The following is a 20388-nucleotide window of genomic DNA, read 5'->3' as shown; positions in this document are numbered from 1 at the left end:
GACAGTTGAAAATTGAAAATTAGGTCAATGAGAAACAGCATCAGTTATGTGTGTTCACTAACAGAAAGTCCATCTGTCTTGGGTTTTTGGAGTTGAGCTCATTTCTTCCAAAAGGAAAAGAGAATTTCTGGCATGGGAAACTCATCTGGGGAAGATGGACTTTGCTAATAACTGCTCCACCCACATCAAGTTCTCTAGCAGAATAGATTTCTAAATGTGTTACCACATGAAAGGGAAGGAATCTGAAATGAGGAATTCCCTTAGGTTGGGGGAAACAGTGAGATGGGGAAGTCAGGCTGCCCATACAATCCTAATGAAAGCCAGTCATATTCATATCACAGCAGCATTTTGTTTACCCTAAGATATAAGCTAAAGAAGGTTCCGAAGAGTACAGAGTCTAGACTGTATACAGACAAGAATATGTCCATCAGAGAAGCCAAAATTAGTCCTTCTTCATTCATCTATTTTTAAAAATTGATGTCAGTCAGTAGAACATATTTGCATGTGTGTATCTGTGTATACAATGCGTGAAAATTCAGAGTAATCCTCATAATAACAATAGAATGCATTCTCAATGTCATTTAACTACTTTATGCAAGGCAGGGCAATAAGGTCATAACTTGACTTTGCTATTGACTTCTAACTCTTCACAAAAACCTGCTCAATGCCCAAGATAAAGCATTCAAGGGACACCAAGTAAATACATGTAACGAAAACAAGAAGGCCACTTTTGTCTTATTGTTTCGTTATTATTGTCTTTTTTTCCTGGCCACCTATTTGTATTCCATTCCTTACACTGATCTATTCAGTGCTTGGCACACAAGGAGTAGAGAGGAAAAAAGAGAAAATTCCCCAGATGAAGACTGGCAGATTCAGTGAAGGGCCTATGGGACACTAGCAGCAAGTATAGGGCACAAGACGGCTTTGCCAGCGAAATCTGGGATAAGAAACCAAGTCTCTCTCTCTTCCTCTCTCTTACCTCCGTCAACCACACCCGAACCCACCCCCCCTCCAGTCTGTTTGTTTTGCTCTCTATCCATTAATCTATGTATAATCTGCTTACTTACCCACCTATGTGTGTCTTTACTTCTTCTCTAATCTCAGGTTGTGCTGATTCTAAATCATACAGGTTTATTATGATCCTAATTATAATTAGGGATAAATCAGCCTTTATGAAAACCAAGCTCCATCCCTAGATTCCTGATACACTAAGAGTATTTTGCTAAAGAAACGAATTAAATAATCTTAGAAAATAGATCTTACTGTTATCTTGCTCTGTTTGTCTTAAAGTTGGAGGAGGAGAAAGGTGGTACCAAGAGTCAGGCAATCCCATGTTTGTGTATTCAGGAGAGTGTGTTTACATCATTCTGAAGAAACCTCATGGAGGTGGAAGGAATCTGCTACATGTAAAAAGTGAGGCCCCTACTTCCAGCCCTGCTGCCAGGGCTGTCTGTGACAAAGAAACTGATGTATTACCTTCTCCAGCTCTCAGGTTTAACATTAGATAATCGGTTGTAGCAACTGAGAGTATACACATTGTCTCACATACATATCCACCGAACAACACTAGGTGAATATTATTGTCTCTAGGGTTTTGTTTTATTTGCTTTAGATGAGGAAAATGAGGATGAGAGAAGCCAGGTCATTTTATTGTATTGGAGCCCTGTGTAGTTTATGTGTGTTGGAGCTAAGGTTTCAAAACTGCATTTACCTGCTATTGAAGTCTTTATCCTTGCCAATGCCTTTTATTGGGTGTCTAGAGGGAGGTCAGGTTTATGTCAGGTCACTGTTGCACTGGGTGAACTTCATTGTATCTAAGCGGGCAACACTTTACCAAGAGCTGTGGAGAAGTGCTGAGCTTGTGTTCTTTTTGTACTTGAACCGCCAGGCATGCTAGTGATCACTGGAGTCCTTAGTTGGCTCAAGTTTGCCCTTTAATAATTGAATTATAATGAATTGATTTATTCTGGCTCTTTTGATAGCATTTCACTATGTAAACTGTTTGCAGAAATAAACAAGAGATCTTGGAGCTTGGAAGGAGCTCAGCATTCTGTTGCCCCTGAATTCAATGACTCCTTTTTCAGACAGTTGGCATTACAGAAATGCAGGGCATTCCTCGTTGGTATCGGCTATCTCTAGATTTCAGGGTATACAAATTCATGTTCATTTCCTAGGAGAGCTTCATGGTTATCCTGAGAGGGTAACCTGTTGTAACTCATTTCCACATTACAGATGGGGAGCCAGAGCCTGAGAAACAAAGCACATTGTCCAAAGTCACACAGTAATGCAGAAGACAAAAATAAAACTCTTGTGTTTGGCCTTCTATTAATCTTTACTCCATTGCACTTGAGTTTATAGAAAATAATGTCTTTCATCACATAAGCCCTTATGATGACTAAATGTTCTGATTTTCATGATATACACAGATTTTGCCAGAATATTTGTCTATTGCCTGGATATATTTTCAAAAGATTTGCTTGGTTGTTCATTTTATAAGCAGAGAGAGAGAGAGAGAGAGAGAGAGAGAGATCTTCTATTCACTCAATTCCCTAACATCTGTGATAGTTAGGGCTAGTCCAGACAAAGGCCTGGAGCCTAGAACTCCATCTGTATCTCCTAAACGGATATTAGGGACCTAACTTAGTTGGGCTATTATGTCTTACCTTCCTGTGTGCCTTAGCAGGGAGCTGGATGGATCAAATCCAAAGTAGCTAGAACTTAAATTGGAAATCTTTATGAAACAGACAAACGCACAAGAGGCAAGTTTTATCTTCCTCTAGAAAACTTGGAAAAATGATAAAAAAAACAAAAGTGCTGACTTCAGATGAATAGAGACAGGATGATCTTTTTCATATGGCCACGTCCAGATTTCTCTTTGTATTGATTGTTTTTGAAATTCCAGGAAACCTGCCTGGATCACACCTGATTGGAAAGCATCAGGCTACTGACTGTGCTTCTTCAGTCCTCATGCCTGCAACAAGTGGGAATCCATGCAGCCAGCTGCAGCTTTAAATCATGCCAACCAGAAACTTTTGCTGTGGTTTGAATTACATGGGAGCTTGAGAATTTGCTTGGTCTTTAACTAAAATTCCTAAGGTATCCAACCAGCCCTCAGAAGCCTACGGCATTAGACAGGAAGGGCTCTCAGAGTCCCAGTAAGCTAACCACCTCCTCTGTTCTGAGAAGGGAAGAGCCTTGTTTAAAGTAACAGAGCAGTTTCGTTTTGTAGCTGGGACTGAAGCCAGGTTGTATATCGGTTCAGTCTTTATGAAAGATCTAAATTCTCTTTGGAGTTGAAAAAACACATTTGTAACTGTGAAGTGCAGTAGTGTCAAGTAATGTATTCAGTATTTAAAAATGGAAAACCTGATTTGTAGACCCAGCCTTGGAATGAACACATTGCACAACCAACCCTGGGCAGGTATGAAAGAGATGTGTGATCTGAGGTTCTTCATCTGTAAGATTAAGATCACATTGGAAATAATACACATACCTTCCTCATGAGATTGACATGAGGCTCACTTGGAGTGATGAAGGCAGAAATGTTCAGGGATTTCTTCTATATTGTGTGAAAAAAAATGCAGATCATGGCATTTATCTACCCTCCTGATACGTTTTTAAAAGAATTATCTCATCGCACGGAAGATCTTCCTCTCTGTCTCTCCTCTCTGTATATCCGCCTTTCCAATAAAAAAAATAATAAAAATAAATCTTTTTTAAAAAAAAAGAATTATCTCAGAGAGAAATTCATTGTCTGGGTTCATTCCCCAAATACCTGCAACAACCAGGATTGCGTGGGGCCTGAAGCCAGACGCCAGGACCGCAATCCAGGTCTCCCACGTGGGTGACAGGAATACAATTATTTAAGCCAATACTGTTGCCTCCCAATGTCCACTTTAGTGGGAACCAGAACTAGCAATCTAACCCAGATGCTTTGGTGTGGAATGTAGACATCTGTGTTGCTAGACCAGCCACCCACCTGCTGTAAATGTAACAGCACCATATTGAGAACTATAGCAATATTCCATTATATATATTTTAGTTAAACTTTCTCATCTTTCTTTTTCATAATTGAAACTTCATTCCTATTGAATAACAACTCTCCCTTCTCCCCATCTCCATATCCAAACGCTAGCAAGTATCCTATTTTCTGCTTCTGTCAGTTCAAATATTTTAGATATTAAGTACATGGAACCACATTTTTATTTGTTCTGTGACTGGCTTAGTTTTCTTAGAATATTGTCACTCAGGTATGTCTGTATTGTTGCCTATGGCAGGATTTGCTTAGTTTTTAGGCTGAACAACATTTCAAAACGACTAAAGATTATGGGCTTGTCTGGGCTGATGATTTTGGTGGTGTGATTTCACAGCTGCTGATAGCTAAAGCCGAGGAATAAATATCTACCTTTTCTTTTTCTTTCCCCTATGTCCATCTCCTGCAGATCAACCCAGTCGGTGCTATTTTCATGATGGTGACGGGGTATGTGAAGAGTTTGAACAAAAAACTAGCATTAAGGACTGTGGTGTCTACACACCCCAGGGATTCCTGGATCAGTGGGCATCCAATGTTTCAGTTTCTCATCAAGATCAGCAGTGCCCAGGCTGGGTCATTATTGGGCAGCCAGCAGCATCTCAGGTAAGACCCCAGCCATGCATGGCATTTCCTGAAGACATCCAATATCTTTGCCTTGTCCCTCAAAGCTTACCTCTTCAAAACCAGTATCAGTGTTAGTCACAAATGAAATATCTCTTTAACCATACTTGATTTTAGGGCTTCATGAGTGCCACTTGTGATGGGTTAGCAATGGGATAGTCCAAGTCCAGAAATATGGTTAGGTTAATGATTGCCCTGCTATTTCTGTAACTAGTGCAGTGCACATTTTGGACAGGAACACTGTTTAGAATGCAACACTAACATTTAACTGGTTAAAAAAATTGCTGCATGTTCTGCTCGGGGGTGGGGTAAAGAAGAATGTCAAGCTGCGTGCTGCCTGAATTAATGATAATTTATTGTGTGGCCTTTGATTACTCTCCCTACCTCTCCAGGCCCTCATTCTCCACCATCCCCCATGTTTAAGTTCACTTTTATGGTCTCCAAAGACCTTTGCAATTGTAAGAAGCTGTGATCTATTCCTTAGTCTCCTAATGTACTATTTATGTGCCATGACTCTTCCCCCAAGGACTGACAGTTTAGTTATGGGAACAGCAGTTTTGGGGCCACCAATGCTTGTGTGAGTCCAGGGATGATCATGTATCTCCAGGGCCTGCTTTCCAATTATACTGCAGAGCAAGCACCTGCCTTCTTTGGAGACTCCCATTTCCCCAAGGTACAGCTTAGTGTCTCTGACTGCCTGGCCCAGTGGCCATTTCTGAGTCCAGCCTGCCCATTGGCCTGGCAGAGAAGTTGTAGTCCCAGAGAGTGTGTTGGTTTAGCTTCTTCCTTAATTCCAGTTTGCTGGGTAAACTTAACATCTGGATAAGAGAGAGACATGGTCCAGGGAAGAATCACTAGGTAATATAAAAGGTAGGAAGGACCAGCTTATTTATTGGTTATAGCATTTGTTGTAGTATGTATCCATTCATCTTTTTGCTTAGTATTTTATTTATTTATTTACATTCATTACTGAATGCCCTGAGGAAAATAGAAAGACCACGTGGCATTTCTTGATGCATACCTACATGTACTGTGCCAGGCTGGTGATTGAATTAATGAGTGTATATCCCCCTGATTGGTGATCATTCTCCCTGTGCCACCTCTGCACTTGCTGAACTTATGGATGTGTTTCCAGTTTCACTGGTCCATTTGTGTGTCTAGCCTTCAAATCAGTCTTTAATAATTTGAAGATAGGTTGGAGTTTTATTGGCATTTGTCCTCTAAGAACATCCTAGGTAAAATTGGGCACTCCAGAAATGTTTGTTTAATTGACTCTGGGTACAATCCTAAAGGGCATACACATGAAGATATTTCAAAAAAAAATGTGGAAAGTGAAATTGAAGGATAAGATTCCTTTGGTTCAAAAAAATGTAAGTCCTGACATCCAAGTACAAACACATTGCTCCATGCTCAGCAGCAAAGTAATAGAGAAGATCAAGGATCTTCATCCTCTAGAAAGTACTGCTTGGAGATCAAGAAATTCCAAATCCATTGCTAGCAACCATCTCCTAAAAATATTTCTAAACATCATTGAAACAGTTGAGCTATTACCTCCTGAGAGGCCCACATGAACAGGAGCTGAGGAGGTAGCTGTGCTCAAAAAAATCGTTCAAGGGTTATTGTCATTAATGTGAGAAAAGGAGAGGCAGAATTTTCAGGTCTAAGCATCCAAAAGGAGGCTTCAGTGGGGCAATTACACCAATCTTGTAAGGAGGGGCTATCAGGAATTATGGGTGATTATCTCTTCCTAAACAAAAATCCAATTAAAAAAATCATTACAAATACTAGCTCTTCGATCTACAAAGAGGAGATGAGGAAACAAAATCATCCTATTGAATTATTCATTGTGACCAATTTTATTTTAATGAAATCGACTAGGTTCCATTATTCTGGGCTAGGACATAATCTTTGTTACAAGGAGACTTCAGCTGTAACTAAATTTGCTATAATGAGATCAGCTCCCTGGAGAATATAGGGTCAAGAGAGAGGATCTGTATGCAAGCTGGGTTCAGGACCAGGCAGAGGGCAGCCTAGAGGGCACAGAATAAGCCTCCTGAGCGCCTCGTCTGAAAGCAAATGCCCGGAAGTCATGTGCACATTTTTATGCAATGCGTGTGTGTACACACAATCACCCTCATGTTTACTTGCACACAAACATATGTGTGCATGATGAGCATACATGCCCACATATCACCACACACACTATGTGCACAAATCCCAAAATGCATACAATTGTATACACACACGTATAAAAATATGTCATACCCCATTGAGAATTGTATGTGTGCATGCACACACTCACCATTTACATGCGCTTGCATATGCACAACACACCACCACGAGCAAACATGCGTGCAGACACATGCACAGAGCCTGGATATTCTTCTTTAAAGAAAAGATTTACTTCTTTTCATTGGAAAGTCAGATTTACAGAGGAAAGGAGAGACAGAGAGAAAGATCCCCTACCCACTGGTTCACTTCCCAAGCAGCCGCAACAGCCAGAGCTGAACCAATTCAAAGCCAGGAGCCAGGAGCTTCTTCTGGGTCTCCCATCTGAGCACAGGGTCCGCAGTCTTTGAGCCATCCTCTACTGCTTTCCCAGCAAACAGGTTGCTGGAAGGGAAGTGGAGCAGCCATGGCACAAACCGGTGCCCATATGGGATTCTGGTTCATGCAAGGCAAAGACTTTAGCTACTAGGCTACTACACCAGATCCCAGCCTGGATATTCTTGATGTAAAAATGTACATCTCTTCCTACAAGGCAGGAAAAGAAAGTATCATTACACCATTCATTACCGTGTGCACTGATTAAAGGAGAGTGGTGGTCAACTTTCACACTGTCTGAGCCTCCAAGGAAGATTTTGATGGCTTGAGAGGAAATCTGGGAGACTATTCGGAATCGGGCTTAGGAATAACTTGGGAAGATGCATTATGTGCCCTATTACCTTCCCTCAGCACAATTATATACGTATTCTCTCTCTCTCTCTTTCTGTCTCTGTAAAACAGAGAGATCCATGCACTCATACATTCATACATGAAGAGACCCTGCAGCCTGCAGGATCATGAAACACTAACACCAACGGAGAACACTCACTATGCTGGACACATCAGAGCAAGTCTGTTGCCCAGCCCAGCTTCAAGGCAGAAATCAGTGTCTACCTTGGAGAAAGAATGAATTACAGTGGTTTTCACTAAGTCACACTGCGTGTGAGAAGACTGAGTAGAAAAATCATCTGCAAGATGACAGTGAAGATCTTGGAAATAGAGGTCATAATACCAGTTGGAAATAATGGAAACTAGGAGCGATTTTAACTGGGGAACAAGCAGGGACACCCGGAGGCGTGGTGATGCTGTTGATTATCAATATGCAAATCAAAGGAAGTGCTCAAATTCTCCAGGAGCAAACTTTTAGTCACTGCCTACACCTTCAAATTCAACTGTTTCTGCTTGTCAAGGTGGCCCTGTTCTGTGATTTCCTAGTGTTCACTGTGATACACTGTCAACCCGGAGAATGGCGAAATGGTGAAATGGCAAGTTTTCCCCATTTCCTTATTTTAAAATCGATTTTCCCATTCTCTGACTTTGCTAGATGCTGCCAAAATGATAAGTGTCGGTGCTTGTTGGAGATTTCTCCTTATAGCCTGTCTAGAGCCTGTCGAAGAAACCTGTTTAGAAACTGAAGGTTTAGTCCTAGCCTCTGGCCTGATAACTATGAAAGACTTAGTTGTGAGAGCCCTGTCAAGTGACACAACTCTATCAGAGTAAGCCCACAGCCTCTCAGTGTCTTGTCACTACTCTGAAGAAACCAATCTTGGGCAGGATGGACTAAACCTTCAGTTGTGATTTTGTGTAAGCCCATGACTTCTAATAGTTTCCAGGCTCTCTCGTCCATCCTCCTCAAATAAGATTCCCAAATTTGGTTAGACCAAAGCAAACTCTGAACATCGTATCCAAATGTTATCAGAAGTATCACAACTTCCTGGTTGTGCAAATTAGGCTGAACATTCTATAATAAGAGACATTCTTTGGATGTTTTTGTCATGCACCTTCCTGGCCTAGTTAGAAGCAAGAAGTTCCTGAGACAGAACAAAAATGGAAATGATCTGAAAGAATCAAGTTTTCTGTCTTCTGGAAACCTCAGACATGGTTTGGTTTAAGTGCTTGCAAAGATCTTGTCTTGTTTTGTCTCCGTGTTTTGCATTTCTCTAATGTTTTACACCAAAGGCTGCCAAAATCAGATGCAGATATCCCCGCCTTCTGCCTTCACTCCTAGTGTTTCTACTGAAGCCCATTCCTTCCTGTAAAAACAAGGCCCTTTTCAGTGGCCTGAGGAAGACATGAAAACACCAGGACTATCTGGAATTCTCTTCGGACTGCAAACCTTTAAGCAATCAACCTATTTATTTGATCAATCCTTTGAGGGCAAAACTTAGACTAATTGTTTCTGGGCAATTCAATGCCAAAGTGAAGCAGACCATTCTAAGATTGGCAGCTATCCACAGTGAAATGGATAGCTTTGTGTACAAGTAGGCTCCCCGTGCTGAGAGGGAGACATTAGGGCTGAGCTATGAATTGGCTGGGAGATTCCTGCATTAGAAGGCAAGTGAAATTTCTCTGTAGTTGATTTATCTGACTTTATACCCACTTCTGAATATCTCAGTCCTTTGACATTTTGAGATGCTATTATATGTTCCTTAACAGATCCGTATTGTTCTGTGGTTTTCTATAAACCAAAAGATGCCATGTGTTACAACGAATCATGTATTGAATCATTATGCTGTTCACAAAACAGAAATAAATTTGAGTTCTGTGCTGAGGAATGTGAAGGGACGTATTGACGAGGTGAGGGTAGAGTCATGCAGATGTGGCCTTGCTCTTCCCACTTCAATTCTTTCTCAGGAACCTTGAATAAATCACTCCAGTGACAACCTCAGTGTCCTCTCCTAGAAAATGGGAATGAAGGAGGATAACACTTGCCTCGTGGAGATAACTCTCAGTTCTGTTTTAGTTTTCAATGATTGAGTGATTAATTCCTTGTCCCATTCAGGTTGGGCTGCCTTCTGCATTCTCACCCCAACGCAGGCTGTAGTGATCCTTGCAGTCGTGGCGTGAAGAAGCTCAGTTAGACATAATCAAATCAGCAACTGTTTGCTGTATGATTGGGTACTTTGACAAGCACAAAAAAAAAAAAAAGGCTTTTGCCTAATTTCAGAAGGCCTTGGACAAATTATAAGAATAATAATTGCCAAGTTCCTCCAGATTCTGTACCAAATGCCTCAAATCGTAAGAAAGCTGTGTCAAAAATAGGAATCAATGTTCTCATGACCCAGATTAGGACACTAAAAACTCCAAGAGTTGAGCAACTTGGTTTGGGGCTCATCCCTGGGAGAGAGGAGGCAGACTCAGGGTGAAGCCATGGCGATCATAATGAGAGTCAAGGCACATTCAGGTGCTGCTTGATTCAATGGCTGATGACAAAAATTATCTAGGAGAGAAGCTACCATTTAGTGCTATTTGTAACTGGCTTATAAAGAACATCAAGAAAAAGGAGTTTTGCCTTCCAGTAAGCCAAAGACCACCTCACTGTTCCCACTGTTTCTATCTCATGCCCAGACGTTCACCTTGTGGCACTCATTTGTTCAGGCTGAGCGTTTCTCTCTCCAGAGGGCCTCCTGAAATATGTACAGTAAATGGAAATATGGGAGAAACACAGGAAGTGTTTTAAATTGCCAACTACCACATGTAAAAATGATTTCTTAGATTCTGGAATGTATGCCTAATTATTGCTGGGATATGGGAGAAAATGAAGAAAGGTACAAATAAAATAATTATAGATGAAAGAAGAAACTTTGCTCAATTTATGGTTTTGTCACCTGCCGTGTGTTATATACAGGAAACCTTAAAGTGCCTGAGAATGAAAATTGCAAGATGTGTGCATTTCTTGGTGACCTCTGAGTTTGAGGATAACAGGGGCCCATCACTTGTGTCTTTATCCTTGTCTCCAGATCAAGTACTTACTGAGCTCTCTGGACACAAGGTAAAGAAATATTTCCATACACTAATATATGATAGATGACAGTAGGTATTCAGACAGGAGAACCTAGAGAGAGACAGGGTGATACAGGTATACTTCAAAATGCTCAAGAACAATCAGAATAAAAAAATAAATGTCATTCTATGCAAATGTTTTCCAAAATGTATATAAACCAAATATTCAAGAAGTTCATGGAAAATGTTGTGAGAAGCACACAAACGTGCATTTCTCAAAACTTTTTGCAGCCAAATACATTGATACATTAATTCCATTTCCCACAAAAATTTTTTTTAAAATTTTCTATAATATAGTTTTGTATGTATAGGGATACCCTCTCGGCTGCCCTTCCTTCTCCCCTTTCTCCTCCCAACAACATCCCCCATATTATTACAATAGTGTAGTCCTTCAGCAATAGTCAAAAGTCCAACTTCTGCTATTTAAGTGCATCATGGCACTGTAGGCATAAGCAATGGGTGAAAATTGAGTATTACGTTGCCAAGCTTTCATTGAAAGTCCTTCTGTAATTCAGGAGTAGAGACATATACTGTAACATATTTTACTTCTCAATATGCTTCATTACATAAATCATCTATGAGAATACATGTATATACATGTTTATCCTTATTTCTAAGTTTTGTATTTTACATGAAAATTGCCTTATACCAAAGGGAACATATGATATTTGTCCTTTGAGTATTAGCTTCTTTCCCTGAGCATAATAGTTTCCAGTGTGGACCATTTTTTGTTACAAACGGTAGAACTGCATTCTTTTTAATGGCCAGAGAGTATTCCATACATCTGTTAGGTATACCATAGTTCCTGTTCTTTTGATGGGCATCTGGGTTGTTGCCATGTCTGTGCTATTATAGATTACGCTGCTGTAAATATAGGATTACAGATCCCTTTCTCATATGCAGATTTTACTTCCCCTGGATATATTCCCAGTAGTGGGATAGCTGGATCATACAGTAGGTCAATTCTCAGTTGTCTGAGCACTCTCCTCACTGACTTCTACACTGGATGCCTTAGCCCACACTCCTACCAACAGTGAAGGAAGGGTAACTTTCTCCCCACATCCACACCAGCAGGTGTTATTAAAAGAATTCTGAATGTAGGCAAATTGCATTGGAGTTAGGTGGAACCTCATTTTTTTTAATTTGCATTTCTCTAATAGCTAGGGAGCCTGAGCGTTTTTTCATATGCCTATTAGCCATTTGAATTTGTTCTTTTGAAAAATGCCTGCTCATTTCCTTGGCCCATTTCATAACAGGGTTGTTTGTTTTGTGAGGTTGAGTTTCTTAAGCTCTTTGCAAGTCCTGGATATTAGTCCATTACCAGTTTTGTAGTGTGCAAAGAATTTCTTCCATTTTGTTGGTTGCTTCTTTGCTTTGCTGATCATTTCCTTTGTTGTACAGAAGCTTCTTAGCTTGATATAGTCCCATTTGTTTATTTTGACATAAATTTTCTGAAGTACTTGAATTTTTTCTGGGGAAGTGATTTTCAGCTTTTTTTTTTTTACAAGGGTAGGCTGTGGCATGGGCAAAGAAAGGGATGTGTACACAAGTATTGTGAGAGTGAGTACAAGAATGAGAGAGAGAGAGAGAACATGCACGAGAGAGAAGGTGTCCAATAAGAAATGAAAAATGAGAGATGAGCTACAAAGGATGGTTGGGGATATGGACTTAGAGTTTATCCTAAGGACAAAGGGGAGTATTTCTGAGATTTTGAGTGCCATGCTGATGTAGTCAGAAGTTCCCTGAAAGAAAAGCGTGAAATCCTTCATGCCAGACCTTGCACTGGAGGCTTCAAACACATGATTTCTCATAGATTTCACAATAATGCAATGGAGATTTTACTTCCCCTCCCAAGAGGAACTGAGCCTCAAGGAGCTGAACTGCCTATTGCATACTGCCTTCTGCTGCTTCTCTTTGGGTATCAGGATACTGATATCCCAGCGAAACAGCATCACTTAGAAATGTCAACATTGAAGAGCAATTCCCCAATGAAGTTTAGGCAATACTGCTCACAATAAACAGGTAGAAAACTTAGGCTCAACATTCATGCTGAGGTCACATCTAAAGGTCATATGCCTGTCCATTTTCCACCTGTCCTGCTTTTGATTGTGTTCACCAACTCCCCACATTTATAAGAGACTGAGTCTGCCAATGGTAGCAGAGGAGGAGATGCCAGGGAGACTGGCTGAGATGCTAGAGGAGATTCCAGTTTTCCCAAATACTCAAGGGATCTGCTTTTTCCTGGTGGTTGCTGAACAATTTTTAAAAGCATCTGTACAAGTTATCTAAGCAGACAGAATGGAAATTACTATGGTCTGTTACAATCTGTCCCATCTCTGTAAAGTGGCCAAAACTTCCTCCAGAAGGTAATAGGTCGAACCCCCACTTCCTGCTGGTCCCCGCAGTTACCCTGAAACTTGTCACGGGAACTTGGGGCTGGAGCAGTTTTAACCTACTAGATCTATGTAACCCAATGGAGAGTTCTGTCAAGAGCCTCCAAATCCTTTCCTCTCTCCATCCTTTGTTCATTCCTCCCCCAGTTATTCAAGTCTGTGAAACTCCACACCCTGTGACTGCACCTGGGATTTAACCTCAACAGTTTTGAGTGATGGGAGATGGAAAGAGAAATGAAAGAGATTTGGGATAAAATTTATGTAGCTTCTAGTTCTATGATACAGCTCCACGACTTCAGACAAATGAGTTAGTTTTCTTTGTCTCCAACATAGTATCTGCACATAATGCAGAATAACATCTCCATCACAGGTGCTTGTAAGGGATGAAATAATTGATTCATAAATATGGTTTTCCTTCTGGTGGCAACTGACAGAATTTTACAGATATGCTTCTGTTTGTGAAGTTTTGGCAAATGAGGGATAAATCCAATGAGGACAGAATTGTGGAGTTGTTGTTTGGTTAGTTTTTTCCCTTTTAAGTCATCTTTGAGGCTCAAAAATTGAAGCAAATAGAAACAGAGTCTCTCTTGGTCTTCCTTCGCTTAATTAAGATTTGACTTTGATTAAACAATTTCTCTGAACACCTTGGTCTCCTATCTATTGTGAGGTGTCTCTGGTATTTAAATTAAAAGTCAACAGAATGTTACTGTGAACCTGTTATATCCAAAGCATCATTTTCAGCCAAGGAAGAAGTGTCACTGAGATGAATAAGTTGATCTCTGGCCCATGCAGCATGCGATTTCCATGCAGGGAAGGAGACACTGAAGTAAGTTCTGTAATTTGAAATAGATTTTCAAGTAAGTTGGTAAAGAGCTGTAAAAATATGGAGTTAACTCTAGAGAATGTGCTTTGAAGAGGAAAGGTGACCATAATGGGAAGTTATCTATAAAGTTACTACCTTTTTTTCAGATGAGCCTTTGGGAAAAGTAAGATTATCATTTAGGCCTGTTGTTTCATTTGGAGAGGAGCTTAAACCCTGGAGCCAGAAAGACCAGTAGTTTTTTTTATTGGCTGTGTGACACCTGGCAAATGATCACTTTCTGAGAGTTGTTTTTCTCTATCTGTACAACGAGTTGGCCATAAGAACCTGGTGGGCTAACATATATGAACAGTATCAGGCATTCCTACCTTTTACTAGACATGTAATTTATACAGGATCAGCTTCCTCACGCAGCAGGTTATCTCTATGTAAACTGAGCCTGAGGGTAGAACCGAAATTGATAAGAGAAGAGAGAAATGGAGAGAATAGAGGAATAGGTCTAGCATTTATGGGTGTTCCACAAACATGTGTTGATTGATCAAGGGAGGTACCACGTGGAGCAGGGTGGATCTGGTTTAAAGGGTGAGTCTCAATTGCTCTTGTTAGTTGACTCTTGACTTGCAGCCCAAGAGCAAGTAAGGCATTGTGGTTTGGGACTGCTTCAACTGGTTCTCCATGGAGAACTGATCTATCACTGCCACCCCCTTCCACGGCCCATCCAGAGAGGTTCTTGGTCTTGGTCTTCCCTCTCCACCCAAGCTGAGCCACTGCAATCTCGTGGCTTTATTGTGCACATTCTCTTTTCCTTACTTTTGTCTCAGGCTCAAACACCTTGCTTCCATTCCTTCCACTAACTAGCTCAGCCTCTCTGAAACCCCTTCTCTATTCTTCTTTTTTAACTCCCCTGTTTTTTCTTTCCTCTGTTTTATTACTGGTTTGTTTTAAGTGGGGTCACCGGCATGTAGCCAGCGCGACCTTTGCTGTGTAATTTAGTTTCATGTTCTGTGCCCAAGAAACATGGGAGAAATGTAAACAGCATTCACTCTGGAGCTGTGATGCACGGAGGAATCCAAAGCCAGTCAAGCTTGCTGTGCCCACTGCTTTGGTAGTATTGAATTCTGTCCCCAAAACCACATACTCGTTTCTCCAAGTCTGAAAGTAAACTTTCCCAAGCCTGGCCCCAAGGAGGGGGTTTTAAGGGGAGTCGGGGTTTGACTGCACACAGGATGCTGTTTTTGTTCATGTGTGTACGCTCTTGCTTGTGTTTGCTTTTTAAGCATTCTATCCCTCATTCTGTATCTTTCGACATCATTTTGTGTGTGTGTGTGTGTGTGTGTGTGTGTGTGTGTGTGTGTGTATAGAATTAGCCTGGCTGTGTTACCTACAGAACATGGACTAAAAAGAGCTTTCTACAGACTTTGCCCACCCCATTTATGGGTTTCTTAAAACTCCCCTAACTCTTCAGCCAGATCCAGATGCCAAGAGGCCCTGGGTAGATTTGTGCCTGTTGCTTTTCCAATGAGAAATGGACTCAGAGAGGCTGTATGAGATACCCCTGCTAAGAGGCACACTTAGTGCCAGATAAGGCCAACAGAGTTTTTTCTAGGGTCCCTACCGTCCCCAGAACCCTTTCCAAACTATATCATGTGTGTAGATGATGGAAAGGTGCAGCTGAGTGCTATCTGCATCTCTATCTTTCCTTGGAGAAAGGCCCTTCGGGGGAGGCAAAGGTTTGGCAAGGATCTGGTCTATTGGCACAATAGTGCTTTTGGGAATAAGAATGATGCCTGGTTGATACTCCTGTCTGTAGTATGGCTTCCTGACATCCAAGGATTCAGGGAAAGGATACCAGGACAGTGCTTTGTAATGGAGAACATGAACTGAGATGCTGCAGGAAGCAATGCTCAAGTGCTTGTGTATAAAAAAAAAAAAAAAAAAAGAAAAGAAAAAAAGGCAGAACTCCGTCAGTGTTAAGAAAGAAAGCTCTGGACCAGCTTCCCAACAAAACTTTACAGGATGATGGAATCATTCTGCGCCTGCGCTGTCACATAGCTCAAGCCACCTGTGATTGCTAATTCATTTAAATTTAGATAGCTCATCACAACTCTGGCTGCCCTAATGGACAAAGCTAGTCCAGATACTATGACATCCTAGTGCTGCTCTCTTACAATAAGATCTCCAGCAAATTACTCAGCCTATCTGAACTTCAGTCTTCTCATCTGCAAAATGGGACAATTCTGAGGATTTTATGATAGTACCTAGAAGCACATAGAACAGTGTTTTCCAAATGTTTCGTACATCCGTCTGATTAAATCCTTATAACCATCCTGTACTTGGGAACTGTGTACCCATTTCACAGACAAGAAAGCAAAAGGTTCAAAAATAGCCCTTACCATAACTGGTAGAAAAGGAGCAGGTTTAGTTCTTTCTGGCTCCAAATTCCATATGCTTATTATTGCACCACATTATATACTCCAAGAATATTTCTTTTTTGCTTATTTTTAAATATATATTTAATATATATTTATTCTGATTTGAAAGAATGACAAAAAGACACTTTCCATCTGCTGGTTCACTCTCCAAATGTCCCATAATAGCCAAGACTGAGCCATGCTGCAGCCGTAATCCAGGAGCAGCATCTGTATACCCCACGTGGGTGTTGGGGACTTGATTTCTTGGACTGTCTCCCTAGCAGCATTAGCAGGAGGCAGGATCAATAGTGGAGGACCCAAGGCCAACTGGCCTTCACTGTGATATGGGTATGCCAAGCTTAACCCACTGCACACAATATCCTCCTCTGGAACATTCTTTTCTGACAGCTCTTTCTCAGCTGGATATTGGATTTATTAATAAATTAGTGAGCCTTTGTCTTAAATTTGAAAGTCTCACAGATTCTCATTGGAGAGGCTTTGGAGTACATTCTCTTTCATTCAAATATTGATTTCAGTAGTCACTCACCTGGAAAACTGTCATTATTGTTTCCTGTGAAAACCAGCATCTGCACTGGGTAAGGTCTGTTTGCAATCGGAGCCAATCTTTCCTCACTCTCAAGGTAGAGTACAGCAGATTGCAACCCCTACACACCTATTGGGTTTTCTCTTTTTTCTGTCAAGGAACGCTATCATTTGATTTTACATCTCTCTGTCTCTCTACCACAATGTCAGATATACAGAGAAAGGGAGAGACAGAGAGAAAGATCTTCCATCTGATGATTCACTCCCCAAATGACCGCAATAGCCGATGCAGAGCCTATCCGAAGCCAGGAACCAGGAGCTTCTTCTGGGTCACCCATGTGGATACAGGGTCCCAAGGCTTTGGGCCATCCTCCACTGCTTTTCCAGGCCACAGGCAAGGAGTTGAATGGGAAGCAGAGACTCCAGGATTAGAACCGGGACTCATATGGGTCCTCTGTGTGTGCAAGGTGAGGACTTCACCCAGTACAGTACCACACGGGGCCCACTTTTTCATCTCTTTGACATTTAACAGTCCTGCAATGTTTAGCTCAAGTGATTCTTTTCTCATGCTGCCACCTCTGACAACCTCAGTGCATGAGCAGTTGTCACTTGAATGTTGTCTCTTTGCATGTCTGAAAACATGCCTTAGGTCTGAACACAGCTGGTTCTTGGTGTACGTTGTCTCTGTCCAAAGCTTTCATTGCAAACTATAACCATCAACGGATTTGGGCTCCACATTCTAACTTTTGCTATTTCCAGTGCCTACCTCATGGAATAATACTTTTTCAGAAGAATATCGAACATTGCTGTTAGAAACAAAAGCTGTGAGTGACAGCATATTTAATGGTATTAAATATGCACAGCAAGTGATCTCTTTATGTTGCAAAGCACAATTCCCTGCTAACATCATAGGTGACTAGAGTAGTCAGGATCTTCTGTTGGTTTATCTCTTTATGTTACAAATGAGCCAAATGGCACTGTGGAGTCAGAGGAAGAAGAGCCCTACCATCCTACCCTGGGTTGCTTTGGGCCTCTGTGGCCTGTCCCCACTCCTTAATGTTTTTTATGCTTTTATATGTTCTCCACTGTGTGTTCCAGCACCTGGAATAGGGTCCGGCACACAGTAGGTTGGTGATAAATACTCATGAATAGATCTCCCTCTCACTTGGCCAACAGCTTTGAATGGAATGCAGGTAATAGCTTCTGAAAGCTATGCAAAGGGCTCTACTCATTTGTTTCATGAGAACAACTTGGCTACCAATGGTATGCCTGTGATTGGCTTCCTCCAGTGATGGATGACAACATAGAGGGTTACCTTTCTGGCTTGAAAGTATGGTTCACCTTCAGGGAGGTTGTTCCACGAGAAGCTTAACACAGTAGGGTATGAATGAGTGCGAGAAAGAAGGCAGATGGGAAGGAAAAGTGGCAGAAAAGACTAAGTTGGAATGTAAAATTAGAGAGGACAAGGAAATGATGTTAGTAATAAGAGTCATATCATAATGCTAATGTTAAGAATAAATTGAATGGTATGGTTATCAAGTAATGACTCTCAGGAATGCTGCACTGTTGTCATGCACGTCAGCCTGACACCTGTTCTGTTAGGTCGACACCGTAGTTTTTTCATTGACTCACAGAGTGATCAACTGAGTCCTTATTCATATTTCTGCAGTTGGCACAGGGGCATTCCAGGGAAGTTTAGAACTAGAACCTAAGGCTGTCTCTCTGGCACCAGGAAGACACGAGAGTAAGCAACAGAGGAGGAAGATGTTGTATGTTTTTCCAGTGTATGATATAGCTAAGCATTTGCATGCACAAAAGACCTTTTAGTTTCCCCCAAAGACCCTCCAGATCAGACCCTTCCTTCCACTTCCCCAAGGATGCTATGTAGCCTCTCAGAATGTTCCCAGGTCATGCTGACATGCTTCCAATTCACATGATCCACATCCCTTTGTATTTAAAATATGTGTCGATTTCCTCTGTTCAGTAGAAGACCCAGAAAAGTGTCAGGTGTAAGGGTTGTTGAGGAACTGATATTGTGGCTCCCAGATCTAGCTGCAGTTTTTAGCAGGGAACGGATACTTTTGCACAGATGTGTGCTTCCTTCGCCAAGTTTGCCACTGGGGGAAAACGTCACTCTGGAAGGTCCTTGTCCCTCAGTGGGCTCTACTGATTGATTGGTGAATGCATAAACCATCGATGCCCATGGGGAACCTGGTGGGAAAAGGGCTGCAGCTCACACAGCACAGCCATTGTCTCTACCTGACATCTAGAGGAACAGATGAGAAAAATATTGCCTTTGTCCTTAGGAATGTGATTTCTTGATTGAGCTGAAAGATCAGCAGGACATTGCTAAAAATACAGGTATTTCCGTCCTCTTACTCTTTAAGTGTATTGCATTACTTGCTTTGGAGCTGCTTTCTCAGAGAAAACCAAACTCAAGGTATTCAAGGCAAGAGTGCTGTTGCCTCTTCAGAAGTAAAGGAAGGAGTCAGTCACATGGTGATCTCCAGTTCTTAACATCAGTAGTGACCACAGGATCCATGGCAATTGTGTCCTATCTGATCATCTTGGTGTCCTGTCAGTCTCCCTGTGGATGATATCTTACATGTCATCCTGGGCATGCTTTGTTACCCACAGATCTTAATTAGGAAAGCTGGAGAAGAGAAGAAGGAGGGGAGAGGGGATGGAACAACAACAAAAACATCAACCTGGAAACTCTTTTTATGAACTTGAAAAAGTCATGTTCTTTCAAGACACAGATGTTTTTAAGTGAAAAATCACTCCTCTGACCTTTGTTGAATAGGCCAGTGTGGTCAAGACTGCCATTAACCACAACTCAATTATTCCTGACCAAGGTGACCAGGCACCCAGCTTGGATGTGGTCACTGCTTTCTGATTAACCCACGAAGGTTCAGGGGCTCCACAAAAAAGCACAATAAGTAGTCAGGAGGCTTTGAAAGATAGCCTGCACTCAGCTGAGTGGCTTCTGGTTCCAGTGCTTTTGCCAGGACTGACTGTAGTTCTTGGTTTCACTCTACAGCCAGGTGAAAGAATTCATTTTAGAGAAAGCTAATTGGGTTTGTAATTTGGGTCATGGATATGTGAATCTGGAACAGGCAGTTTTGACGCATGAAGATACAGAACACTCAATATTTTCCAGTCTTGTCTGGAATTATGAGGCTTAGGTGTTCTGGTCTAAAACGAAGTATTTCAGTACTCAGTCTTTGGCTCTAGAATTGACAATGTTTCTGGATTCCAGAAGAGAATGGTTGGTGCCTCTGATAGCCTGATCCAGAATTAACCATGCCTCAGAATCCCCATCTACTGCTGGCAGCAGCTCTTACTCTTACCTGACCTGAGTATAGACTGGATGGACACTGCCCAGTGTATACTCTTACACTGATCCAGAATTTATAGCCCACTTCTGTCCTAATTTAGATTTCACCAAATTTCATTCAGAGCTTTCATTATAGATGTGAAAAAGACAGGTGTCTCAAAATGCAGAAAGTTGGCAGTGTG

The 20388-nt window shown here is 41.4% G+C and overlaps 1 protein-coding gene across 1 annotated transcript in view; it reads left to right on the top strand.

Annotated features, from left to right (window-relative positions):
- PAPPA (pappalysin 1) overlaps positions 1-20388 on the top strand; it is a 234249-nt gene that overhangs the window by 137765 nt on the left and 76096 nt on the right. Inside the window, exon 10 of the mRNA XM_041004621.1 lies at positions 4443-4636. Within this exon, the coding sequence (XP_040860555.1) occupies positions 4443-4636 (194 nt within the window). The remainder of the gene's footprint in view (positions 1-4442; positions 4637-20388) is intronic.

This window comes from Ochotona curzoniae, unplaced genomic scaffold, assembly GCF_017591425.1.
Source record: "Ochotona curzoniae isolate NIBS_2020 unplaced genomic scaffold, NIBS_Ocur_1.0 scaffold_3208, whole genome shotgun sequence".
Lineage (NCBI taxonomy): Eukaryota > Metazoa > Chordata > Mammalia > Lagomorpha > Ochotonidae > Ochotona > Ochotona curzoniae.
This window is presented reverse-complemented; position numbering and strand designations above follow the sequence as displayed.